The sequence below is a fragment of the Geotrypetes seraphini genome, chromosome 6 (assembly GCF_902459505.1).
Source record: "Geotrypetes seraphini chromosome 6, aGeoSer1.1, whole genome shotgun sequence".
NCBI lineage: Eukaryota > Metazoa > Chordata > Amphibia > Gymnophiona > Dermophiidae > Geotrypetes > Geotrypetes seraphini.
Window position 1 is genome coordinate 51171748 of NC_047089.1, and position 24851 is coordinate 51196598.

Genomic DNA, 24851 nt, shown 5'->3' on the forward strand with positions numbered 1-24851 from the left:
AACAGCAATTGCCAGATGTCTGGATTTCCCTGGACATGTCCAGGGGTCTGGACGGCTTTTCAAAACCCGGCACTTTATCCGGGTTTTGAAAATAAATTGCGTCGGGAGTGGACATCTGCGCATGCGCGGATGCAATGCAGTGATGCCTTCCTGCCTGATGAAAAGGCAGTGGGGGGCAGGGCTGGGGGGCAGAGCTAGGGTGTAACGGAGTGGGTATTGGGTGGAACTGGGGGGGGGCAAGTCTAGGGGGTCCAGATTTTACTGATGTAAAATCTGGTAACCCTACACTGAAGGTGAGACTGCTACTGAACTATGCAATGTAAATGAGGCTAGTAGTATCAAAGAACAAGTTTGAGCAAAATAAAATCAAACACATTACCTACATTACATGCTTTTGGCACTATAAAGCTACTGCAGTTTCAAAAACCTCTGGCACTTAAGCCTAAAAGCCCTTTAACAACAAAATGAAAGTAAAACTAAAAATATGTTTTGCAGTTAGTGACCATGAACAACATTTACAAAGTATTAATAAACAGGCCTCAAAACTCCATGGGAATCTAAATATACGAAAGAGGATCAGTCTCAAAGGAGTCTCATATATTCTCATTGGTCAAAGCTGGGAAAAGTTTGGGAAGAAAAAACTCAACAGGGAGAAAAAAATTCCTAGTCAAAAAACAAACAAACAAACAAACATAATAAAGTAAAGAAACTCCCTAACACACGTACAACAAATTTGTGAAACACTTATCTCAATTTTAAGATTACAACGTGATTCTCATTATGGTGGTTTGAAGTCCATGAAAAAGTATCCTTTTTTTGAACGTTTCCACCTTTCAGCATTGAGGTTCCCTAAAGCAGGGGCAAAATGTGAAAAATCTCGTCGGAACCTTAAAATTCAGATAAGTGTTCACAAATTTTTTGAACGTGTACAATATTTAAGGTATGTATACAACCACAAAAAACAGGGAGGAATGGAAGGAAGTATAGTACAAAGATTCAAAATATCACTCCAAAACAAAAGCACCACACAAGCCAAGAAAGCTAGCTTATTACTTAAGCGAAAGAAAAGCCTCAGACAAACGGAGAGGTGTAACCACACTCTTCCACCCAAGCATCATAGGCAAAAAACTTTCGCACAAGTTTAAAGTTAGCAGGTGGGAGCAAAAAATAGCCAAGAATGATTAATGGTAAAAAACACTGAACACAAACAGGCCAGGCCGACAGTCGTTTCGTGGCCGGTAACCAATGCTTCAGGGCCTTAGTGCCAAATTCAGGCTATCCTATAACACAAAACACAAACCCAAAAGGGAAATGAAATTGCTCACCTGCTGAAAGTTGAAAAAGAGCAAAAGCTCATTCAACTACTTAGTACACAGATCCTAACTGCTGCTTTCAACCACAACTTTCAAAGCACTGTTGTGAGGCTTATAACCATGTCCAGCCCTGTCAGGAGAAAGATCACGTGACAGGTCAGCTGAACACGAACGAGCCAATCCGGGCAGACCATGTCAGCTCATTCACAAAACAGAATGATTGAAATCCCTTGAGCTAAAAACAGCTGATACACAAAAGAAGGCATACTAGAGAAATACTGCAGACAAGATAAAACTAAAATGATGACATGATTAACTATAGAAATGCTGACGGGATTCATTAAAAATAGAACCAATCGATGCTTGTATTTAATCCATGGGGCTGCACAGCCTGGAGCTGAAAAATCCAAAATTGCTCCCTGCGCTGGAGTTGAAGTCTTCTATTGCCGCTCCAGGCTGTGCAGCCCATGGAGAATGGGCACTGTCTCACGAGGTGTTCAGCTGCATTGTGAGCCAGTGGGAAGGCCTGACATTTGATTTGATGGTGTCGGTGACAAACAGGAAGGCGACTCGATTCTTCAGTCGAAGAGGCGAACCAGAAAGCGAAGGCTTGAATGCCGTGGTGCAATTGTGGCCAATGGCAGAACTCCTATATGCATTCCATCTGTGGTCCGTCTACAGAAGGACCGAGACCTCAGACCTCCGAGACTCCCAAGGTTGCTCACATAGGGCCTGATTGCCCTGTAGGATTCGGACCTCTTTGGTCTTACGGCATGGCTCTTGAACACACAGCCTTAATGTGCAAATGCTGTTCAGAAGTGGTGATTGCCACCCTTTTAAGATCCAAGAAATCATCAACCTTAGCCACCTATGCGAAGGCCTGGAAGTGTTTCCAAGTTTGGTGTGCACAGAGGAGTTCAGACACAGTCACACCCCACCTTTATAGTGCTAGCATTCCTGCAAGAAGGGCTAAAAAAAGGCCTGGTGGTTGGCTCCCTGAAAGTTCAGGCAGTGGGTATTTTATGTCTCGGATCCAAGGTTAACAAAAATGCCCTGACCACATCTAGCTGTAGCTAGATTCCTGAGTGCAGCATTATGCCTGCATCCGCCAGTATGACAGCTATTTCCTACATGGAGTCTTAACCTGATCCTGCAGGCGCTCACCAGAGCGCCTTATGAGTCTCCAGAGCAGGTCTCATTGATGGACCGCACAGTCAAAATGGTATTTTTAGTGACGATCACTTCTGCTCGACGTGTGTCTGAACTGTAAGTGTTATCATGCAGAGAACCTTTTCTCAGAATTTTCTCTTTCTTGCCTAAGGCAGTCTCGTCCTTTCATGTCAACCAGTAAATCTGGTTGCCTGCCTCACACCCTTGGGGTCTAAGAAAATTGACAAGGTCCTGAGATTGCTGGATGTTCACAGAGTATTACTGCGTTATCTGGAGATGACCAATCAGTTTTGCCTGTCCAGTCACCTCTTTGTGCTACCAAGCTTCAAAGGTGACCATTTCCAGATGGATCTTTATGGCTACTTCTTTAATCTTTATCGAAAGCAGGAAGTGTTTACCAGTTTTGAAGGCACATTCCACTAGATATGACTCTTCTTCGTGGGCAGAGTCAAGAGCGGTGTCTCCTGAAGAAATTTGTAGAGCGGTTACATGGTCCTCCCTCCATATTTTCACAAAGTTTTACAGGGTAGACTTAGCAGCTGGATTGGATTCCACATTTGGATCATCTGTACTTTCAGCAGGCTCATCTTTCCTGCCCTAGATTCTGGGGACTGCTTTGATTTTAAGGTTCTGGAATGATGTGCTTATTGCATTGAAAGGGAAGATTAGGTACTTACCTCAGTAATCTCCTTTCTAGTAGACAGGCCCATCATTCCTGAAGCCCACCCTGTCAGATGTTCATTAGCCTATTTTCTGCCTCAGACATGCCAGGATGACCTGATATCAGATTTCTCCCCTTTATCTGTTAAGGACATGAATGGGGAATGTCAATGCTATTGCAGTGGATCCAAAACTATTAGTGCAGCTTGTATTCAGGTAGGTGACTTGTTTATTTTCACCTGGTTATGTGTTATAATGGTTTCATGTTTTTCAGTTTCAGTTGCTATAATTTTGTGATATGAACAGAACAGACATGTCTCTCGGGGATTATCCCCGTATCTCTTACTCTTATGTTTCCTCTCTATCTGCTTTGATACAAACTAAGGAAATAGAGCGTAGCCCAGAGAAATGGGAGGTGGAGCAAAAAAATCAATGAAGCTCTCTACACAATGGAAGGTTGAGCAAAATCGTTCTAACGTGGCTCTCTACACAAATTCTCGTGAGAATAGAATGACTACCCGAAGGTTCAGGAATGATATGCCTGTCTACTAGAAAGAAGATTATTGAGGTAAATACCTAATTTTAAGCATTTTGCTCTTGCTGTTCAGGTTTCCATTTGGAACAGCACCTGAGTGAAGTTGCCCTACAAACGGCCCTTTCCAGCTCCTCGAGACACTACGCTGGTCGCTCTTTCCAGATCTTCAGGGCGTTAAAGCAGCCTCTTTCTGCACACGCACTCTCTGACCTGCTTTCGAGGCTGGTGGAAGTTGTTGGAGAATATGGTGATGAGATTCAGGTAGGAATATAAGCCAGGTAGAAATATAATTCCTTTTGGTTTCTTATGCTCGATGTGCACTATGGTTTCAGACAAGTAATTTTTTTGTATGTGTATAATCTCAACTCAGTCCTCGGGCCACACCAAGCCAGGCCAGTTTTCAAGCTATCCACAGTGATCATATGTATGAGATCATAGAAACCAACTTTTCAGAATGATTGACGATGCTCAGGACCAGCCTTAGCGAACCAGTTTGGTGGGGTCCCTCAAATGAGATGTAAGATTTCAAATTAAATGTCAGGGATGTAGGTATGTACTTATTTAAACAGAATTTTTAATTGTTGAAAAGGCAATAAAATGGTGCTATTCTTCTGAGAAATGAGAACTAAGGGTATGAGAGAGAGATGTAAAGGCTGGCTAGCAGTGTGATGGGAGGAGTATAGAATGTCGGTGCTGGGGAGCATGGTTAGGGGGGGAGAGAGGAGAGGAAGAGGGCGATGGAAATGGAAAAGAACCTTTAACTTTTGATTATCTGCCAATTGCAAGCTGATTCAGCAAACATGGAGCCCTTGGGAGCGTGGGGCCCTGCATGGTAGCCCCTGTTATCTCTGTTATGGTTGGTCCTGGAAATCTAAACCATATGGAAATTAGCCCTCCCTGGAACCAAGGTTTGCTGAATATTGTGGATGCTCAAGCACCCACAGCACCCCACAGAGCTGGCTGCTATGCATGGAATAGATTTGCATACAATGGAAGCGGTTCATACAAATTTATCTCATGCATATTCATTATAGATATCCTGAAAAACCTGACTGACTGGGTGCATCCCAAGGGCTAGATCAAGAACCCCTGATCTAAACCCACAGACATAAGCACAAAGCATTATATATTATGTGTCTGGTCACATTCTTGGTGTATGTAGCTCTTTGATTTAATAGCTTTACAAAAGGAATCCGCACACTGATATTTGCATTGGCTCTCCATGTAGTGAAGTGACTGTATGCATTTTTTTGCTACTTCAGCTTGTCTGTGGTGTTCTTTGCTCACATGTTTAAAGACAATAGACTGTTTTCAGTCCAATTCTTTATATGTGAGATTGCAAACCATTGGACCCCTGAGGAAAGTGTGTTCGCCGAAACATGGACCGTGTAGGGTCCGGTTGGATTTTTATCACAGTATTTTTTATCATTGTACTTTTTTAATTGAATTTTCATGGTTTTATATGTCAGTGTTTAATAAATTATCTCCAGAACATCTGTATCCATAGTTTTTGTTTTTGTTTTCATCGGTGACTGTTTATGCTACAGTGTTCTAGTTTAGAAGCCTAGTTTATGAAATTACTTCTTAAAATTAATCTCTCTCTAAATTTGCCAGGGTTATGTCATGGAAGCCCTCCTTACCTTAGAAGCTGCTGTAGATAATTTATCCGACTGTTTAAAGAACAGTGATCTGTTAGCTGTCCTGTCTCGGTAAGTTTGTATTCTCTGATGGTAAATCAAAATCATATTTTTTTTCTTCTAGTAATAAAGGATGGGCATTGGGAGACCCAAATATATTTTCCAAGCACTAAAATAAAACAGAAGAGGCATCTTATGTGCATGAAATTCATTTCCTGAAATTCCTCAGCTTTAAACATCACGTAGGCAAAATGAGACAAGTGAAATAGTGCGTAATCAAAAAGTACTTTTGCCCTATTCCTTTGGAAAGTTATCCTACAGTGCATTTTGTAGAAATGTTTCCTATACATGTTGGGCCTGATTCTATAAGTGGTTCCTACATTGAGGACGTCTAATGAGCCTAACTTAAATCTGCATGCAAGTTAATTGTTTTTATTTGGTTTAAATGGCTTGGTAATTGGCTGCACAATTAAAAACCAATTTTAAAAAACACTTAAGGTTGCATGTGGAATACCATATGGCGACTAGCCTGAAAAGTAGGTGTGGTTAGGGGCGGAGAATAGGTGTGGTTGATTTAGGTATTGCTAGGTGTCAGTATATTAGACCAACTTAGCCATGACCCACAGGTTGTTAGATACCAAAAAGTCAGATAATCCTAGACTCTGCACACTGTACTGGTACCTCCTTTTGATCCCTCCACCACCACACTAAGTGCAGCCTCCTACTCACCCAACCTCCAAAACAGAAGCAGCATTCCCATCCCAGACCACCCCGCCCCCAAGTGCCTCCCTACTTACCTAGTCAATCATAGACCTCCTCAGGTCTACATTAGAAGCCCTGGTGATCCATTGGTAAGGTCAGAGCAGGAGCAATCCCCAGTTGCTCATGCCCATCCCAGCTTGACTTTCAGAATGGCTGCCATGAACTCTGGCAGCAGTCTTGTTCACCATTTTGAAAGCAGTGTCTACATGAGCTGGAGGAAATGGGGAGTACTTCTGCCTTGACCTCACCACTGGATCACCAGGGCTTTAAAGGTTAGATCAGAGCGGGGCTTACTTCATCAAGTGGGTGGGGAGGCCTTGGGGGAGTTTGAGAATAGGGAGGCTGCTTCTGGGTAGGGGGAGTAGGAGGCACTTTGAGGGAGTTTCTGGGATGCCATGATGATTGGGGGAGAGGGAAGGAGTGAATGAGAGGAACATGGTTTAATGACCATCAGTTGATCTTGAAGTTCAGTTAATCAAGATTCTACTGTATATTTTTACCCTTTTGATATTCAGCAGGGCTGAGAGCACTTGTATAGCTAGCCAAAAATTTCTTTAAAAATATTTCAGTCCAGTTATTTTAACTAGATATTGCACTATTTGAATATTGGCCCCATTATTTTTCTGATCTTCTTTAAAATATGAACACTGATGTTTTCTTGCATTGGTAAAAGAAGAATATTCAACTTGAAATGTCTTTTGAAGCCAGAACTAAACTGAATGACACATTCTTCTGTTCTTTTTAGTTCTTCATCTCCTGATCCAATGTCGAACTCTAAGTTGACTGCAAGCAGGAAAAGCACAGGGCAACTAAATCTGCATTCCGGGATCCAAGGGGGAGGCATGGGTACGGCTGAACGTAGCAGGCATCAGAGGAGTTTTTCAGTGCCTAAAAAGTTTGGTGTTCTGGACAAGTCTTCGGACCCACCACGTAGTGCGACCCTGGACAGAATTCAAGCCTGCACACAACAAGGCCTCTCTTCCAAGGCCAGGAGCTCATCATCCCTGAAGGACAATGTCACCGACCCTTCCCACTTCAATAATCCGACTAACTTGCTGGCTACCATTTTTTGGGTTGCTGTCGCTCTGATGGAGTCTGATTTTGAATTTGAGTACCTATTGGCGCTACGCTTGCTGAACAAACTGCTTTCTCACCTGCCACTTGACAAAGTCGAAAATCGAGAGAAGCTGGAGAAGTTGCAAATGCAGCTAAAATGGACCGACTTCTCAGGTTTGCAGCAGTTGCTGCTCAAAGGATTTACCTCTCTTACTACCACTGACCTAACGCTTCAACTCTTCAGCACATTGACCCCTGTGTCAAGGGTGTCCATGGTTGATTCATCACAAGCCATAGGTAAAATAGTCAACCACAGTCACCATGAAATGGGTTAAGATAAATCTTTTTATTTACAATATAGTAACACCAAGTCAGTTTTCTTAGGAAAGTGAAATACTGTATATACTGTATACCCCTGCAAATTCACGGTTCGCGAATCATAGACTCAGTCTTTCGCAGTATTTTCCAACTGCCTCTTCCTGGTTCTAAAGTCAGGCTATACCAATCAGGAGCTGCTTTGACATGCCAGATAGCGTGTCAAAGCAACTCCTGATTGGTGCCTGACTTTAGTTCCTGGAAGAGGTGGTCGGAAAATACTAAGAATGATCCCGCACCCGATTTTCAGCACCTGCCGGCGCCCCAGCTTCCCTCTCCTGCCTCTGATCCACTCCTAAACCGCATTTGTGGTTTTTCAAAATTCGCAGGTGTTTTTGGAATGGAACCCCCATGAATTTCGGGGGAATACTGTATTTCATCTTATCTCACAATTGTTCTCATGGTTCAACTGGGCCTGTAGTAACTATACAAAACAGTACTTCACTGTTGCCATACAGTGCGTTATTCATGGCTTGTGTTAACATTTTCTTCTTTTCGGAAACAGAAATTCAAACATAAGCTAGGCATACACATAATTTAAAAGTGTTTTCACATAAAGTGCATTTCTGTAACTGGATGCCTTCTTATACATGTCACATGCACTAACCCCCTAATTCTTTAAAGTTGGGCACCCAACTTAATGCTTAGCTCACTAAGTTGCACACAATTTATAGAATAAGATTAGTTTTGCATGCAAGTTATAAAATAATAACCTGATAATTTATGATAATTTAGCAATGATTGGCACTGAGTGTTAATTGGCTCCAATTTGCATTTACTCGCACAACTGACAGTCTGTTTTCTAAAACACTGTGCACCCAAAATCCAGATCATAGAACTGCAAGAGGATGTGGTCTAGGGAGAGGCATGACTGGCTTGAGAGTTAGAACATAAGAATTGCCATCAAGCCCAACCGTGCCCAACCCAGGTCCCAAGTACTTAGCTAGATCCCAAGAAGTAAAACAGATTTTATGCTGCTTATCCTAGGAATAAGCAGTGGATTTACCCACACTATCTCAATAATGGCCTATGGACTAATCTTTTAGAAAACTATCCAAACTTTTTTTTAAACCCTGCTAAGTTAACTGATTTCACTACATTCTCCAGCAATGAATTCCAGAGTTTAATTACTACTACTACTACTATTATTATTTCTATAGTGCTACCAGATGTATGCAGTGCTTTACACAGTCACAAAGAAGAAGACAGTCCCTGCTCAAAAGAACATAAGAATAACCTCACTGGGTCAGACCAATGGTCCATCAAGCGCAGTAGCCCGTTCTCACGGTGGCCAATCCAGGTCATTAGTACCTAGCCAAAACCCAAGGAGTAGCAATATTCCATGCTACCGATCCAGGGCAAGCAGTGGCTTCCCCCATGTCTTTCTCAATAACAGACTATGATAAGAGCTTACAATTTGAACAGACAGACAGGATGTCATGGATACAGTTAAGGAGAACGGTTAAATCAGCTGGCTGGGTTGGTGGACAGTGGAGAGTATGGTTATGGGTTGAAGGCTATATCAAAAAGGTGGGTTTTCAGTCTGCTTTTAAACAAGGGAAGGGACTTGGCGTACAAACTTGGTAATTTATTCCAGGCATAGGGGGCAGCTAGATGAAAGGAACAAATTGATAGTGGAGGAGAAGGGTACAGCTAAGAGCAGCTTATCTGAGGAACGGAGGTCTCTGGGAGCTGTATAAGGAGAGAGAAGAGAGGAGAGATCTTGAGGGGCAGCAGAATGAATACATTTGTAGGTCAGCAATAGGAGTGTGAACTGTATGCAAAGATGGATAGGGAGCCAGTGAAGTGATTTAAGGTGAGGGATGACATTGGTGTAGCGAGGTTGGTAGAAGATGAGTCGTGCAGCAGTTTTTTGCACAGATTGCAAGGGGGAGAGGCTGTACGCAGGAGACCAGTTAGAAGTAGATTGCAGTATTCCAAACGTGATGTTACAAGAGTGTGGACAAGGGTCCGGGGTAGTGTGCTCAGAGTTGAAGGGGTGAATTTTGGTAAGGTTGTAGAGATAGGAGTGACAGGCCTTAGCAGTTTGTTGGATATGCATAGAAAATGAGAAGTTGGAATTGAAGATGACTCCAAGGTTGCAAGCAGAGGAGACTGGAACGATGACAGTATTATTTACTGAGATGGAGGAGGAGGAGCAGAGGGTTTAGAAGGAAAGAGGGAACAGCTCAGTCTTGGACATGTTTAGTTTGAGATGATGGCAGGACATCCAGGCAGCAATGTCAGCCAAACAGGCAGAGACTTTGTCTTGGACATTGTGTGAAGAAATATTTTCTCCGATTTGTTTTAAATCTACCACTTAGTAGCTTCATCCCATGCCCCCTGGTCCTAGTGTTTTTGGAAAGCATAAACAAGCAATTCACATCTACCCTTTCCACTCCACTCAGTATTTTATAGACCTCTTATCATATCACCCCTGAGCCGTCTCTTCTCCAAGCTGAAGAGCCCTTGCCACTTTAGCCTTTCTTCATAGGGAAGTCATCCCATCCCTTTTATCATTATCATTGCTCTTCTCTGTACCTTTTCTAATTCTGCTATATCTTTTTTCCAAATACGGTGCACACATTCCAAATACGGTTGCGACCAGTGTTCCCTCTAAGCTGCGCTGGCGTGCGCTGGCGCACAAAATATTGCCTCGCAGCGCACAATGTCACGTCACAGCGCACGGCGTACGGAGATGGCAGGCCGCGGCGAGAGGAGAATCGGGCGAGTTGGCGCTGGCGCCCGATATTTTTAGCGCACGGGGAAAAAATTTTGCTCACACCACCCGCCCGCTTAGAGGGAGCACTGGTTGCGACCATACCATAGAATGATACAAGGACATTATAACATTTTCATCTAAAGTTGTTTTCCATTCCTTTCCTGATAATTCCTAACATTCTATTTGCTTTCTTAGCTGCCGCCACCACACATTGAGCTGGGTTGGCCTAGGACAGGGGTAGGCAATTCCAGTCCTCGAGAGCCGGAGCCAGGTCAGGTTTTCAGGATATCCACAATGAATATGTATGAGATGGAATTGCATGCACTGCCTCCTTGAGATGCAAATCTATCTCATGCAAATTTATTGTGGATATCCTGAAAACCTGACCTGGCTCCGGCTCTCGCAGACCGGAATTGCCTACCCCTGGCCCAGGACTTGGGCACCCGTGTTATAAATTACATGACTTTGCACGCCTAAAATTTTAAGTAGGAGCACGCACACCAGCTTTTGAGCTGGCGCAAGTGCTCGCTTCCAAAGTTCGGTGCATAAACGCAGACTTGCGCTGGTGTTCTATATTGGCAGTTCATGTGGAGGTCCATTCCAGAATTAACGCCACCCAAATGTTTGGCACCTAACTTTAGGTGACCTTTCTTTAATTTACCCCTAAAAATAAAGAATACGTGCACTTCACAGGCATAAGTTACAGCAAAGCATGTACGATGGGGGTATGTAAGTGGCATGGTGTGTAAATGCAACAGGGGCATTTACATGGGCGAAGCATGGGAGAGGCTTGGGTGGTGCTGCCACTTTTTGCACACCACTTACAGCAATGGTCTCCAACATGCAGCTCCAGGGCCACATGTAGCCCATGTAGTCCATTTTTGTAGCCCTCATATTCAGTGACCCCCCCCCCACACACACACACACACACACACACACTGCTACTGTGGGTAGAGACAAGGCCTCGTGAAGCTCCGCTGGTGCCTGAATGGTCACATTGATGTGTATGTATGCACACGCAGGCAAATATACCGTGCAGTCACACACAACTTAGCGGAGCTTCACTGGGCCTTTTTCTACCCATAGAGCAGCAAAAACTCCTGACGTCGCCTTTATGCTCCAGCTCAGCCCTCAAAATGTAAGCAAAGTGGAACAAACGCCTCCTTTTTAATTTTGGCTTGATAGGTATAAAAATTTGAGAAGTTGCACCGAGGTGGCTTACAGGCAGCAATAAAATGTAGCAGCTGTGTTGTGTGCATCCCCGCTTGCGTTTACCTGCATGATGATGTTCTGTTGGATGGCAATATGCTTGTAGAATCGGGATTAGCATTTAACATTACATTTGTAAGCAAAAATCTTTTAGTGCCCCCCCCCCCGCCCCCCCGGCGCTTTCTCATATCCATTTACATGGAAAAGGTTGAAGACACTGAATGCTCACAGATCCCTTGCCACATTTAGATGCCCACATTTATATCAGTTCTATGACTGATGTAGCTGCAGGCGAGGAATTGTAAATTGCACCGATACCAGCTTACATATTCTATAATACCCAGATGCCATTGCAAAATAGGCTCTCATTGCATGGCACTGGGCTGCCACAAGGAGGCACCCGCACACAGAATCGCCCCCATAAGAGGCTGACCATTCATAAATCAAATACCTGAGAAGTTGATTTATTAAAACAATTTATCCTGAAATGTGGGGCTGGGGAATGCATACTTTTGCCAGAGAATCCAATATGTTATCTGTTTAGAGGTAGGACTGTGTATTCAGTGGTGCAATTTCAGTGGATAATGTGGCTGAAATTCTGAAAAAGACAGGTCATCTGCAAATCTTTATGGTGCGGTTACCCCAATGACACTTGATTTCTAAGCTCTTAAATTTAGGATCCTAAATTAGCTAGAAGCCTGTTTTCAACCAAATTTGAGGGCCTAAATTTTCTGTTGAAAATATGCCTAAATGTAAGTCTGCAATTCATTTCTCTAGATTTAAAAGCCTAAGCTTTTTATCCCAGAGACACAAAAAAGAAAACCGGTGCCATACTTCCAACTTTTTCTCCCAGCTGCCATAGCTGCCAGCATTTCATGCTACTACAATGAATTATTTCTATAGCATTACCAGACGTACGCAGTGCTGTACAAAGTCACAAAAGAAGACGGTCCCTGTTCAAAGGAGCTTACAATCTAAACAATCCTAAATCTAAGAGTCTTAAGAAATGTGGGGGCCGATGCAGCAATGTGCAGGGTACTGTGCAAAGTTTATTCAGCTCCTGTGCACAATTTTCTGCCACCATCCAGGGCCAAAAAGTGTTTTCCGCATGTGCATAAGCACACAGCATATTTAAATAGCAGCATTAGCTATTAAAACCAGAAGCAAAGACGTGCACATAGACATGAAAGCTGAGCACAGGGTTTTCTAATACTGGGCTTTAATGCCAGGTGAGAGGACAAATACAAAGCTGGCTTGTTGGCACTGAGAATTAGTAAAGATTTCACACCTGTTTCTTCTCTTTGCTGCAAGCATGAAGGACCCACAACTTTTTCCTGGCTTCGTTGAAGGGGGTGGGTCTAAAAATGCAGTGAGGGGCTGAGGGGGCATTATGTTGGACTGCTGGCAATATGGCGCACTAAAATATTTCTCACAGAATAATCGTGTTTATTTTAGGGATGCAAGTTAATCACAGTTAACTCAGCTATTAATGCATTAATAATTAATTAAAACATTGATCATATTGCAGTATCTCCTGTCTCCTCCAAACATCTCTTCTGCTCTTTTCCACTGTTAATCTCTGTCCTTGGCGCATTCCGGCATCTTTCTCCCCACTTGCATTTCAGCATCACCTCCTCCACCCCATTCTTGTCTGTGGTTCCTGACAGCAGCTTTCTCTCTGGCCTGTCCCACCTATGCAGAAGTTATATCAGAGGCAGAGATAAAGGTCGGAGGATGTACATGCAAATGCTTTCATTGCTGGCGACCAGCAGAAGACTACTTTTATGGTTGATTGGTGGAGGGGATGAGCAGATGCTGAACCCTGGATGGGGGGAAGGGGAGTGAACAGCAGATCTGTGAGCATAACTAGAGGGGCCACTAACACCCACAAGAACAGCTTGGTGCTGCTTACCACCAAGTTTGTGTTGCTGCCCATGGAGGGTGGAGAGAAGGGAGAGATGCTGGACAATGGGAGAAGGGGAAGAGTATAGAGATGGAGAGAGATAATGGGCACTAGGAAAGATAAAGGGAAAATGGACTGGAGGGAAGGAATAGAAAAGGATAGATATTGGATCTGGTAGTGTGAGGGAGGAAGATTCAGTCCTTTAGGGAAGAGACATGGGATTTGGTTACAGTCAAAGCAATTTATATATTATATACAGATAACGTATTGTGTACCTGGGGCGATTAAGGATTAAATGACTTGCCCAGAGTCACTAGCAGTTTCAATAGAAAATTAATACCTTTCATTGTGCAATTAATTTTGATTAAAAAATTAAATCTAAATGCAGGCCTAGTTTATATGTGAAATAGCATTCCAGCATATTTGTGTACTTTATGTACACTAAAACCTTGTGCCCATCTACATTTTTCCCGATATTTCTGCACAGAATAGCATCCTAGTACGTGTGCACAAGTTCTGATAACATTTCTTGTGTGCAAAATATAGTTGATTCTAGGGCAGACACATGTGCATGCTTCCAACGTGCAAAATATATTTGCATATTATTCGGTTACTTCACTGGAAGGCAAAATGTTGTCTTTATGTTTAGTTAGGAAGCCAAGCACTGACTACATATGCCCACTATTTAGTTGCTGAGGTGGTGGCTTTCCTGAGCAGGTGCCCTGATGTTCTGAATCTTTATTGCCTACTATGTAATTAACAAAGAAAATGCCTGCAGAATTTCTTGCTTGGACTTGATTTTCCCTGTCAAGTGGTTATACCTAGAGCAGCATTCGTTGGCCTGTGTTGATATTCAGCTGTCCTGAGTTAAGACATGAGCAGGAATCCAATGACTCCCTCTAAGATGGGTTTTGTCACTTTTAGAACATGGCATTAGAAGAACAAAGTAAAAGAACAGGTTTGGGAGTCTGCAAGTAAAAAGTATTTTTACCTGTGTTAACTGGATGTCTGAAAATTGCTGTCCCTCAATGTGGCTAAAGGTTTGTGCGTCATTCCATATTGAAGTGTATCCATATTAACTAGATAGCATTTACAAATCTTTTTTTTTATTTTTTTTCAAATCAGGAGCAGCAGATCCCCCCTTTTTCTATAACAGTGTGCATAAATTGCAGGAACGCCCCTAATCTGCCATGACTCTTCATGTCTCCTTTTTGGAACCACGCATAAAATTTACATGCAGAAATTGACACCTAAAAATGCGCACATAAATTGTAATTGATGCCAATCAGCGCCAGTAATGATTAGCACCTAATTATTAGCACTAATTGGCTTGTTATGCAATCAAATTGGACACATGCCTAAATTTCTGTGCACAATTTTTAGCACCATTTATATAATTAAGCTGATAATGGTTCACAAACCAGATGAATGGCAAGAGCCAAATGCTAACAGAATCTGAATCTGTGTGAGCTGAAAACTTATCTTTGCTTTATAAACAATATAAAACAAAGGTTATAAGCACATCAGAGTTGCCATACTGAGACAAGACTGAAGGTCCATCAAGCCCAGTATCCTGTTTCCAACAGTGGTCAACCCACATCACAAATACCAAGGAATAAAACAAAATTTATGCTGATTATCATAGCAATACTCAGACCCAAAGACTCTAATATAAACTGAGACCCCCATTTTTGGGCCCAAAAATCTTGGTTTATATTCATGTATATATGGTAAGCAGTGGATTTCCCCAATTCCATTTTAATAATAGTTTATGGGCTTCTGTTTTAGGAAATTATCTAAACCTTTGTTTTAACCTTGCTCAGCTAATTGCTTTTATCAATTTCTATGGCAACAAATTCCACAGTTTAATTACTCATTGAGTGAAGAAATATTTTCTCTGGTTTGTTTTAAATCTTTTACTTAGTAGCTTCCTCTCAAGCCCCTAGTCCTAGTATTTTTTTTTTTTTTTGAGAGAGAGTAAACAAGCAATTCACGTCTACCCTTTCCACTCCACTCAGTATTTCATATCTCTCTTGAGTCGTCTCTTCTCAAAGCTGAAGAGCCCTAGCCGCTTTGGCCTTTCCTCATAAGGAAGCCATACCATCCCTTTTATCAGTTTTGTCACCCTTCTCTGCACCTTTTCTAATTCCACTATATCTTTTTTGAGATAACAGCGACCAGAATTGTACACAGTATTAGAGGTGCGGCTATATCATAGAGTTCATGCCTCTCAAGATTCAACTAAAATTCTAAACTCATAATATACACTAGATGGCATTTTCGGATCTTCACACATACTTTTCCGGCAAATGTGGTTCATAGTCAGTGGCGCGCAAGACAGAAGCGCACCGACAATTCGGCGCAAGACAGAAGCGCGCGGGGGAAAAAGTAATTTTTAAAGAGCTCCGACGGGGGGTTTGGGGTGGCAACCCCCCCACACTTTATTGGTTAGTGTTCGCGCTGCTGTTGGAGGGGGGTTCAGGGGGTTGGAAACCTCCATTATAGAGAAAACTGAACTTTTTCTGATTTTGGGGGGAAAAGTTCTGTTTTCTCTATAATGGGGGGGTTTCACCACCCACACCTCCCCACAACGGCAGCGTGAACACTAACCAATAAAGTGGGGGGTTGCCACCCCAAATCCCCAGTCAGAGCTCTTTAAAAATTATTTTTCCCCCGCGCGCTTCTGTCTTGCGCCGAATTGTCAGCGTGCTGGCGTCTGGCGCGTGATTATCCCGTCACCGTAAAATTCACATGCCAGGTAACCTCTTTGTATCCATGGCAACTTTCAGTACATAAGTATGTGCATGCTTTTGCTTTAAGAATGGAAACAGAGTGAAAAAGATGTGTGGTCTTTGTGCTTTATTAATGGTCTGAAAATTTCCACCCTAGGGAGCAATTATCAGAGCCATCGTTACCCACATAAAATCTAGAATGGTGCAAGATGTTCCATAATTTAATTTAATTTCAATATTTCTAGCCTGCTTTAGCCATCAGTTCACAGCAGATGACAATGAGATAATTTAATGTAGACAAATTAGCAAATGTAAAAAGAACATATTTATGTATTAGGATTTATTAGCTGCCTTTATGAAGAGATTCACCCAAGACAGTGTAGAGCAGGTACAATTTAACATTAAAGGGGTCCTTATACTAAAGTGCGCTAGCCGTTTTAGCGTGCGCTAAATATTAGTGTACGCTAACGCTTCCATAGATTATAATGGACGCGTTAGTGTTTTGCACACGCCTTAGTAAAAGGACCCCTAAACTTACAATTTTGTTAACAGAATAACAATAGTAAAGTGGCCAAATATACAAATAAATACAATTCAAGAGATAAACTCACAATCAGCAAATTGCGCAGAAATGCATATTATTTTCAATAGCTGTCCCATTTTTCTCCAAAGTTCTCGTTATCTCATTTGAATCTGTTTTCAACTCCTAACTCCCACTCACTGCTGTCAGATACCTAGACCCGCTGTATCATTTCCTCTAGCATAATCTCCCCAACCCCGAAATGTCCTGTCTAAATTAGATTGTAAGCTCTTCCGAGAAGGGACCGTCTATTCTATTTTCAAGAGAAAATGGGGTGCTCACGTGGGATCTTTAAGGGAGTAAATTCAGGGGGGGGCGGATAATTGGCAGGGGCAGACTCGGTGGGCTATGGCCCTTTTCTGCCACCATTTTCTATGTTTCTATTTTCTATTAAAATGTACAGCGCTGCGTATGCCTTTCAGCACTTTAGAAATAATAAATAGTAGTACTCAAAGGAGGAATAGTTGAATTCGCCCGGAATAATGTTTTATTTTTGTTATTGTTGTTTTAGTGCTACATACAATGCTATTTTGTCCTCCTTTAAAATCTGTACTGTATTTTCTAAATCAGGTTTCCCGCTCAATGTTTTGTGTGTCATGCCTCACTTGATTCAGAATTTTGATGGCCCAACCCAGTTCTGTAAAGAAATAGCAGAGAGGATTACTCAGGTAAGAAAACATACGTGCCGATAATTCTTACAAAATCTAGACATTTCTTCCATTGGTGAGCTACACTAACAAACTGGAATATGGTTTTTACTAGGTTTGTCTAGAAGAAAAGAACCCCAAGCTATCCAACCTTGCCCATGTGATGACACTATATAAAACTCATAGCTATACGAGAGACTGCGCCACCTGGGTGAATGTTGTGTGCCGCTACCTTCATGAAGCCTTTGCTGACTGTACCCTGAGTATGGTTACTTACTTGGCTGAGGTAACTTTACGAACTCTTTATATGATCTCCCTGTGATGTGACTTTGGGTTGTGGTGCAATTTAAGGCAAAGGGACCTTGGGTTGTGGTGGATTGTAACAGAGGGGAAGCTGAAGTTTCTGTAGCAAGAGCGCCCTCTGCTGTTTTGAGCTTTGTTTTTTTAAGAATGCATGAGAAAACATGAGAAATCTCTGCCCTAAAAGATGACAGGATGTTTGATACAATAACTGATGGATAGGCCCCTCTAGATAAAGTTGTGACTAAGATATACCTTCTTCATCTGTGCTCCACCTCCTTCCCTTTATTATATTTGATATTCTGCTTTCTGTATATAAAACACCAAAGCCAAGTGAAAACTAAAATTTAACAAGATATAATTCTTAACCCTCCGCCTGCCAAAACCCCCACCACAACCAAAGCTGCCTTTGCACCCAAACTGAAAAGATGTCCAAGATAAAGGCTTTATTAGAACAAATAGATTATCCACATAAAAATAATCCACGTAAAAATGTCTAGGGCCTGAACCACTGGAAACTGCCCCTGATTTTGTAGAAGACTTAGCTGTATATCAAGTCTAAATAAATTATATTCTGCTTCCCCTCTGGGAGAAGCTACTTTTATTTTCCCATTGGCTCAGGTATCCACCTGGACTGTAAGCTCTCTGGAGAAACAATCTATTGTACTTTCAAAAATGTCATGAATCACCTTGAGCTAACATCAGAAAGGTAGTCGGAGAATCCCCCCAAGAGGAGGACTGCAAAGTATCAAATGGGAAGCATGAACACCTCTAAGAAACATGGTGAAAAAACAGTAATTGTGGCCCAGATTTTTTTCTTTGTGCTTGTGGGAAAAGCCATTTGAGATCATGCCTTTCATCTGATAAATATAGCAGTGCTTCAGTAGATTGATTGATTTACAACATTTATATGCCATGAAATCACAAACGTTCAAGTCTGTATATGATGATGCATGTTAATCGTTTGTACTGTGCATATCAAATGTACACAGTGTTTCACAGACTCGGTTGATAGGCAATAGGGAATGACAAATTTTTTCTCTGTTCTCAAGGGGACTCATTTTCCCATCCCGGTGAGTTATTTTCTTGTCCCTGACCCTTTCCTGCAAGCTCCGTCCTCATCTGCACAAGCCTCAAACACTTTAAAATCTTAAGTGTCCAAGGCTTGTTTGGTTAAGGCAGAGCTTACAGGAATGGGGCAGGGACAGCAACAGTGCCAAATGTCACAGGGACGGGGAAGTTGAGTTCCTGCAGTAACAGCTCCGACGTGCATAGAATTCCTGTGAGCATTGGAGCTGTTATGGCTGCACCTGGCGCTAACAACTGCGCTATGGTTTCGTAAAAGGGGGGGTATGTTATTTTAGTTTTTTTGTATGTGTTGTTTTTATGACTTTGTAGTGTTAATTCAATTTTATTGTGTATGTTTATTGTGGATGTTGTAAGTAACAAATTTTTAAATAAGGCAGAACCCTCCAGTTTCCTTAACCCACCCACCCCCTGAAAAATCCTTATAATAATAATAACTTTATTCTTCTATATTGCCATCACCAGTAGTTCTAGGCGGTTTACACTAAGAGGAGCTGAATATTCAGTAAGAGTACAATCACACAGAATATACTAGTTAAGTCTTAAAAACTCCTAAGTCAGGTAATGAATTTGTCAAACAGAGTAGTCTTAACTAATTTTCGAAAAGAACAGTAAGACATAGCATGATAGATAAATTCACCTAGCCAAGACTGCAGTTTGCCTGCTTGAAACGTCAGTGTCTAAAAAAAGTCGGCAAGCTTTTACCTTTGGATAGGTAAATAAATGAAATCTTCTGGTTTCCCTCAGAGGCCTATATAATTCAAAGTGGGGGAAAAGATAAGTTGGAGACAATCCCGAGATCAATTTAAAACAGATACAGGCCATAGTTTCTGGAACAATGTTTGTTTTCTAATTTCTCCGTTCCAGTGGAGAGCATGTGAAATGGTCCTTCTACGAGTCTCAAGTATTCTGATTCTCCAAAAATGCACTGTTGTCAACAATCAGGAACATAATATTTGAAGAACTTAGTCAAATAACTTGGAGTGGAGGAGTAGCTTAGTGTCCTGTTAGGGCACTGGTCTTTCACCTAGGGGCCGCCGTGGGAACAGACTGCTGGGCACGATAGACCACTGATCTGACCCAGCAGCGGAAAGTCTTATGTTCTTATGATAACCTGGGGAACTGTTTTCAATTACAATCAAAAATACCTCTCTGTATTTGCTTTTAGTCTTTCAAACCAAAGACCAGTAATGAGTGTTCTTTCATCTACACTTATCTCTGAATCTCAGTTTTCAATTTTTACTCTATACAAGACACCCACAATGTGTCCTGTACTTGCTTTCTGTACTGATTTTAATGCACTGCCTCTATGCTCGTTTTTACTCAGGTTTTAGCGTTGATTTTCTTGACACAGATAGTTTTGACATTTCTTTAGCACACTGCACTGGGTATTGATGCTTTTTTAGCACATGAGTTTAATAAAATATGTGCTAAACAGTAGCACATATTTTAACTTGAGCTTTATTATTACATCAGGGCCTTTGAATTAAGACAGCAAGGCCACAGCAGAAGAACTAAAGTTGGTGATTTCTACCAGCTGAACATGTCAGCATTTCAAGCTTGCTTAATCCAGTTATCTAGCTCTCTTTTTTTAATGTATTTTTCAAACAAAAACAATTTGTTGTATCAAGAAAAATTATCCATTATTATTCTCTCTAATTCTAAACAATTAAAAAAAGAAAGGGGAAGATGAACACCTCATTTTTCTTAAGCAGACATGGATTTCCTATTTTGATCTGATGCCAAACACCTCCTGGCCATTAGGGACAGTATTTCATAGATTTGTAGCTACTTTCCCACAAGAGAGACTATACTGTGAGGTTAGGATAATGTTTGTGGTGATTCCTTTGGAACGTGAATAAAATAAATTGCATTGCTTACTTCTTGTTTTTTGTGTTGGCAGCTCCTGGAGAAGGGTCTTCCCATCATGCAGCAGTCCCTCTTGCAAATGATTTACAGTCTTCTCAGCCATATGGACCTGTCGGGCATTCCCTTGAAGCAGTTCAACATAGAAGTTCTGAAGGTCATTGAAAAATATGTACAGGTGAATATTCAAGCTGTGCCTGACTGTACAAGAGCAGTAGGCTGTAGGCTGGAATTGCAGTGACTTGTTTCTAGAGAGCTACCTGCACAAGCCTTTTTGGTTTATTCCACTGTCTTCAGATTTTTACAGATTTGCTTAAAAATATATACTGGCTGCATATTTAAGAGAGTGATTTCAGCATCCCTTAAATAACTGCTGATACAATGCAATTGAGCCTTCCATTCTAGTAGCAGTCTGTGTTGAATGGTTATTTGATCATGTAGAAAAGTGTTTTACATGATTAAGTGGGTGCTTATTAAATTCCCTGGCATAAACACACATAAAATAAGGCACTAGGAAAACAACACCTACGTTTGTGTGTTACATGAGGGTGACTCTAAAGGGACACCTACAACATACCTACTTGTACCCTATTCTATAAAGGGAAAGAGATTGGGACTTGTATACCACCTTTTTAGTAGTTTTACAACCACATTCAAAGAGCTCCTTTTACTAAGGTGCGCTAGCGTTTTTAGCACACGAAGGATTTTAGCGCGTGCTAAACCCGCGCTACACTTCTAGATCCAAAGCCAGCTCAATGCTGGCGTTAAGGTCTAGCGCGCGTGGCAATTTAGCGCGTGCTATTCCACGCGTTAAGGCCCTAACGCACCTTTGTAAAAGGAGCTCAAAGTGGTTTATATACAGGTCCTTCGAGCATTTTCCTTATCTGTCCAAAAGCCTGCATGCATTTTTTATTATCGAATGTCAGTATAACATGTCAAATACTCACCTACTACTTACCAAATACACACCACTATTTACACCATGCACATAGATTATAGGATTCTGTAATCTATTTGCAAAATTGTGTGTCCCATCCAGACTTTGCTTTTGTTAGTGCATGCCTGCAATCTACATGCCATCACTGTTAAGTGTTATCTTATAGATATTGGTATTGATATTGTATGAGTGCCCATATCTGCTAGTATTCAAGTCTTTTACATTCTTGGCACCTAAATGTTAGCATCCTCATTTGAGAGTTAACCTTAAATGGCCACATTCCCAGACGGTAGGGAATAGGTAGTGTGGACTTAGTTGTTTGCATCTTTGAAAATGATTTTTATTAGCATGCACAAATACAAAATTCTGCCCGAGGAAACGTTTCAGTGCGCCATTTTTTTTTTAAAGGCAGATAAATGCAAGAATTGTCTTTGTAAAGTGTATTTTATTTATTTATTTGAACATCTGTTACACCACAAAATGATCTGAAGATATCAAAGTGGTGTACTATAAAATGTAATCAACAGAACATAGAAACAATTATTAAAAAATAAAAACAAAAAATTCACAACAAATAAAAACAGTGGCTTTAGTTGTTGATAAATAATTGAACATGTAGGGATGGGGAAAAGAAAGGTAAAAAGGATTAAAAAGACAAAATAAAAATAATATCAAGAAATAAGTGATTTAAATGCCTGCTGGAAAAGCCAAGTCTTTAATGCTGTTTTAAACTTAAGCCGAGGAGATTGGATCTAAGATCTGGAGGGAGATTATTCCATAGAGAAGGAATGTGACAGCAAAAAGCTCTCTCATGAGATGTGACTACCGGCCACAGAAAGTAAAACCAGACGATTAGTGGTAGACGATCTAAGAGAACATGCAGTGGGTGCAACATATGCAGTGATGTGCCTTTTCTGCAAAATTACCCTCTTGGAGGACAATTTTTAAAGCTGTTTACAGGGGGAAGTAGCAATTTATCTGGCTAAAGCGGCTATCTGAAAACCACCCTTTGTCAGTCTGGCTAAAAGTATTTGCAGAGTTCCCTGGCACTATATAATTGTGGCTACATTGCACATGTAGAAAGTTCAAACTAACATATACACCAGCCTTCAAGCTGGTACACAAGTTCCTATTAACTGGCCAAGTGTCAACTCTGGCCCTGGAATGTCCCCAAATAGCCAGTTTTCAGTTTGGCACTAATCAGTTATTTTCAGCAGTACTAACTGGCTACATACTGCTGAAAATTAGCAGTTAGTTCTAGAGGTTTGCACGAGAACGGGAATCGTGGGAATCCCGCGGGTCCCGAGGGGTTCCCGCGGGAATCCCCCCTAACCCACGGGACTCCCACGGGGACCCCCCTCTGGCCCACGGGACTCCCACGGGGACCCCCCTCCAGCCAATGGGAATCCCACGGGGATGGAAGGCTTTGGAAGCAGGGTTCATCAGCCTTAGTAAAAGAGGGGGTTTATAAGTTAATTACCTAAACAGAAAACAAAAAAAGGGTTCCACCAAAGAGATTCCACAAAAAAAACGGCAGCGCAAACATAAAAGAAACTGTGGAATTGATGATCCTGTCAGAAGAAATTGCTGCTTTTTATGGGATGGGCAGGGATGGAGGTAATTCCTTGCGGGGACGGAGAGGATCCTGGCGGGGATGGGTGGGATTTCTGTCCCCGTGCAACTCTCTAGTTAGCCCCTAACAGGCGATTTAAACGGCCAAGATCCATTTCTGGCTTGTTAAATCATTTTGAATATTAACCCCATATATATATATATATATATATATATATATATATTTATTTATTTATTTATTTATTTTACATATTGTATTGAGGCAATGCAAAAAAACGTACATATGTCAACAATGTCAAGATGCAGTAACTGAAAGATATAGAAAGTACATCGAGGCAAACAGTTTTATATTTTCTCCCTCCCTCCCTTCCTTCCCTAAGGGCCTAGAGTATTCTGGCTTGCTTTAATGGGAATATTAGACTGTAGATTACGGTTGCAAGTTTAATAATCTGCTTTGGGCAATCAATGTCAGAACGTTATATTTTTTTAAAAAGTAGTTCATGCATTAAGGCCCTGATTCTATAAATGGCGCCTAAAAATTAGGCACTGAGTAGTGTGTCACTTAAGTGTGATTCTATAAAAGTTAGGTGCACTTTATAGAATTGCACTTAGTGGCACGTAAAGTGGGTTTAGGCATTGATAGGCATTCTAACCTTAGGAGCATCCTATTTATGCCACAGTTTTCTTGGCCTAAATGAGTGCATCTAAGTCTAAAGCTTTCAAAATTCCCTGCTGAGAGAGCTCGGATGTGCGAGTGTGACCTACTGGAGGGCCCGGTACAGGTCGGAGTCGCTCCGGGGGAGGGGGCGGCTTCCGAAGAAACAAGATGAAGCGGCTCGCTCCGTCGATGGCGCCGAAGCCCCGGGTCGACGAAAACGCGTGACGGTGCGCATCCGAAACTTGCTGCCCAAGGAGGTGTCTACACGGGTGCTGATGATTGTTACCACAGCTGCTGAAATAGGAGCAACAGCAGGGCATGGGTCCCCTGTCAGCCCCAGCTCCAGTGGCGCCAGCACACATCGACAATCAGTACAGGGCGGCTTTTCCGCAGAGGAGGAAATCTTGTAGTCACTGTGGGCCTCATCTGGGGCAGTCTCCTTGGAGAAGAAGCCCTTTTCCTGGGAACGTCATCACTCCTCCTAAACTTACTTGCTCCACTTCATCACTGACGCTGAAACCGTGGTTTGAAGACAATGTTTCCTTTTCCTTTTTCTTTCCAGTTTATGAATTATTTTTAATCTTATTTATTGTTGTGCCACTTGTTTTGTTATGTTCTATTTCTATCATTTAAATTTCTCCAGAATTCTGTTGTTCAATGGTTCCTCCTTCTGCATCTATTCCTTTCTCTCCTTTCTTCTACCTTTCCAAAGTATTTAGATCAATGCAGTCCTGTTAGAATGTTTATTTTTATTTTTTTCCTCTATCTCTACTTTTCACTTCTTTATTACTCTCCAGGTACTTTAGCTAGATTGTGAGCCTTCGGGACAGTAAGGGAATTTTTAAGTACCTTTCTTATTTATAATTTTAATGTATATTTTCTGTAAACCGCTTAGAACCTAACGGATTAGCGGTATATAAGAAATAAATTACATTACAATTACCGTACATTACATAAAACAGGTGCCCACATGAAAAACATGCCCACAATCTGCCCCTAACCATGCCTACATTCTGGTAGGCGCATTGGACTACCACCCAATTAAGTGTGATTTATGTCAATTACAAGGATCTAATCATTAATTATTGGTGCTGAATAAGCCTTTTAATTCATTATTAGGCACCTAGATTG

General features: G+C 41.6%; 1 protein-coding gene across 7 annotated transcripts in view; it reads left to right on the plus strand.

The window, feature by feature from the left end:
- FRY (FRY microtubule binding protein) overlaps window positions 1–24851 on the plus strand; it is a 501309-nt gene that overhangs the window by 372554 nt on the left and 103904 nt on the right. For all 7 annotated transcript variants that reach the window (XM_033948462.1, XM_033948457.1, XM_033948458.1 and 4 more), the window contains exons 42-47: window positions 3752–3939; window positions 5293–5387; window positions 6823–7430; window positions 17225–17322; window positions 17417–17587; window positions 20591–20731. In XM_033948462.1, coding sequence (XP_033804353.1) covers window positions 3752–3939; window positions 5293–5387; window positions 6823–7430; window positions 17225–17322; window positions 17417–17587; window positions 20591–20731 — 1301 coding nt within the window. The remainder of the gene's footprint in view (window positions 1–3751; window positions 3940–5292; window positions 5388–6822; window positions 7431–17224; window positions 17323–17416; window positions 17588–20590; window positions 20732–24851) is intronic.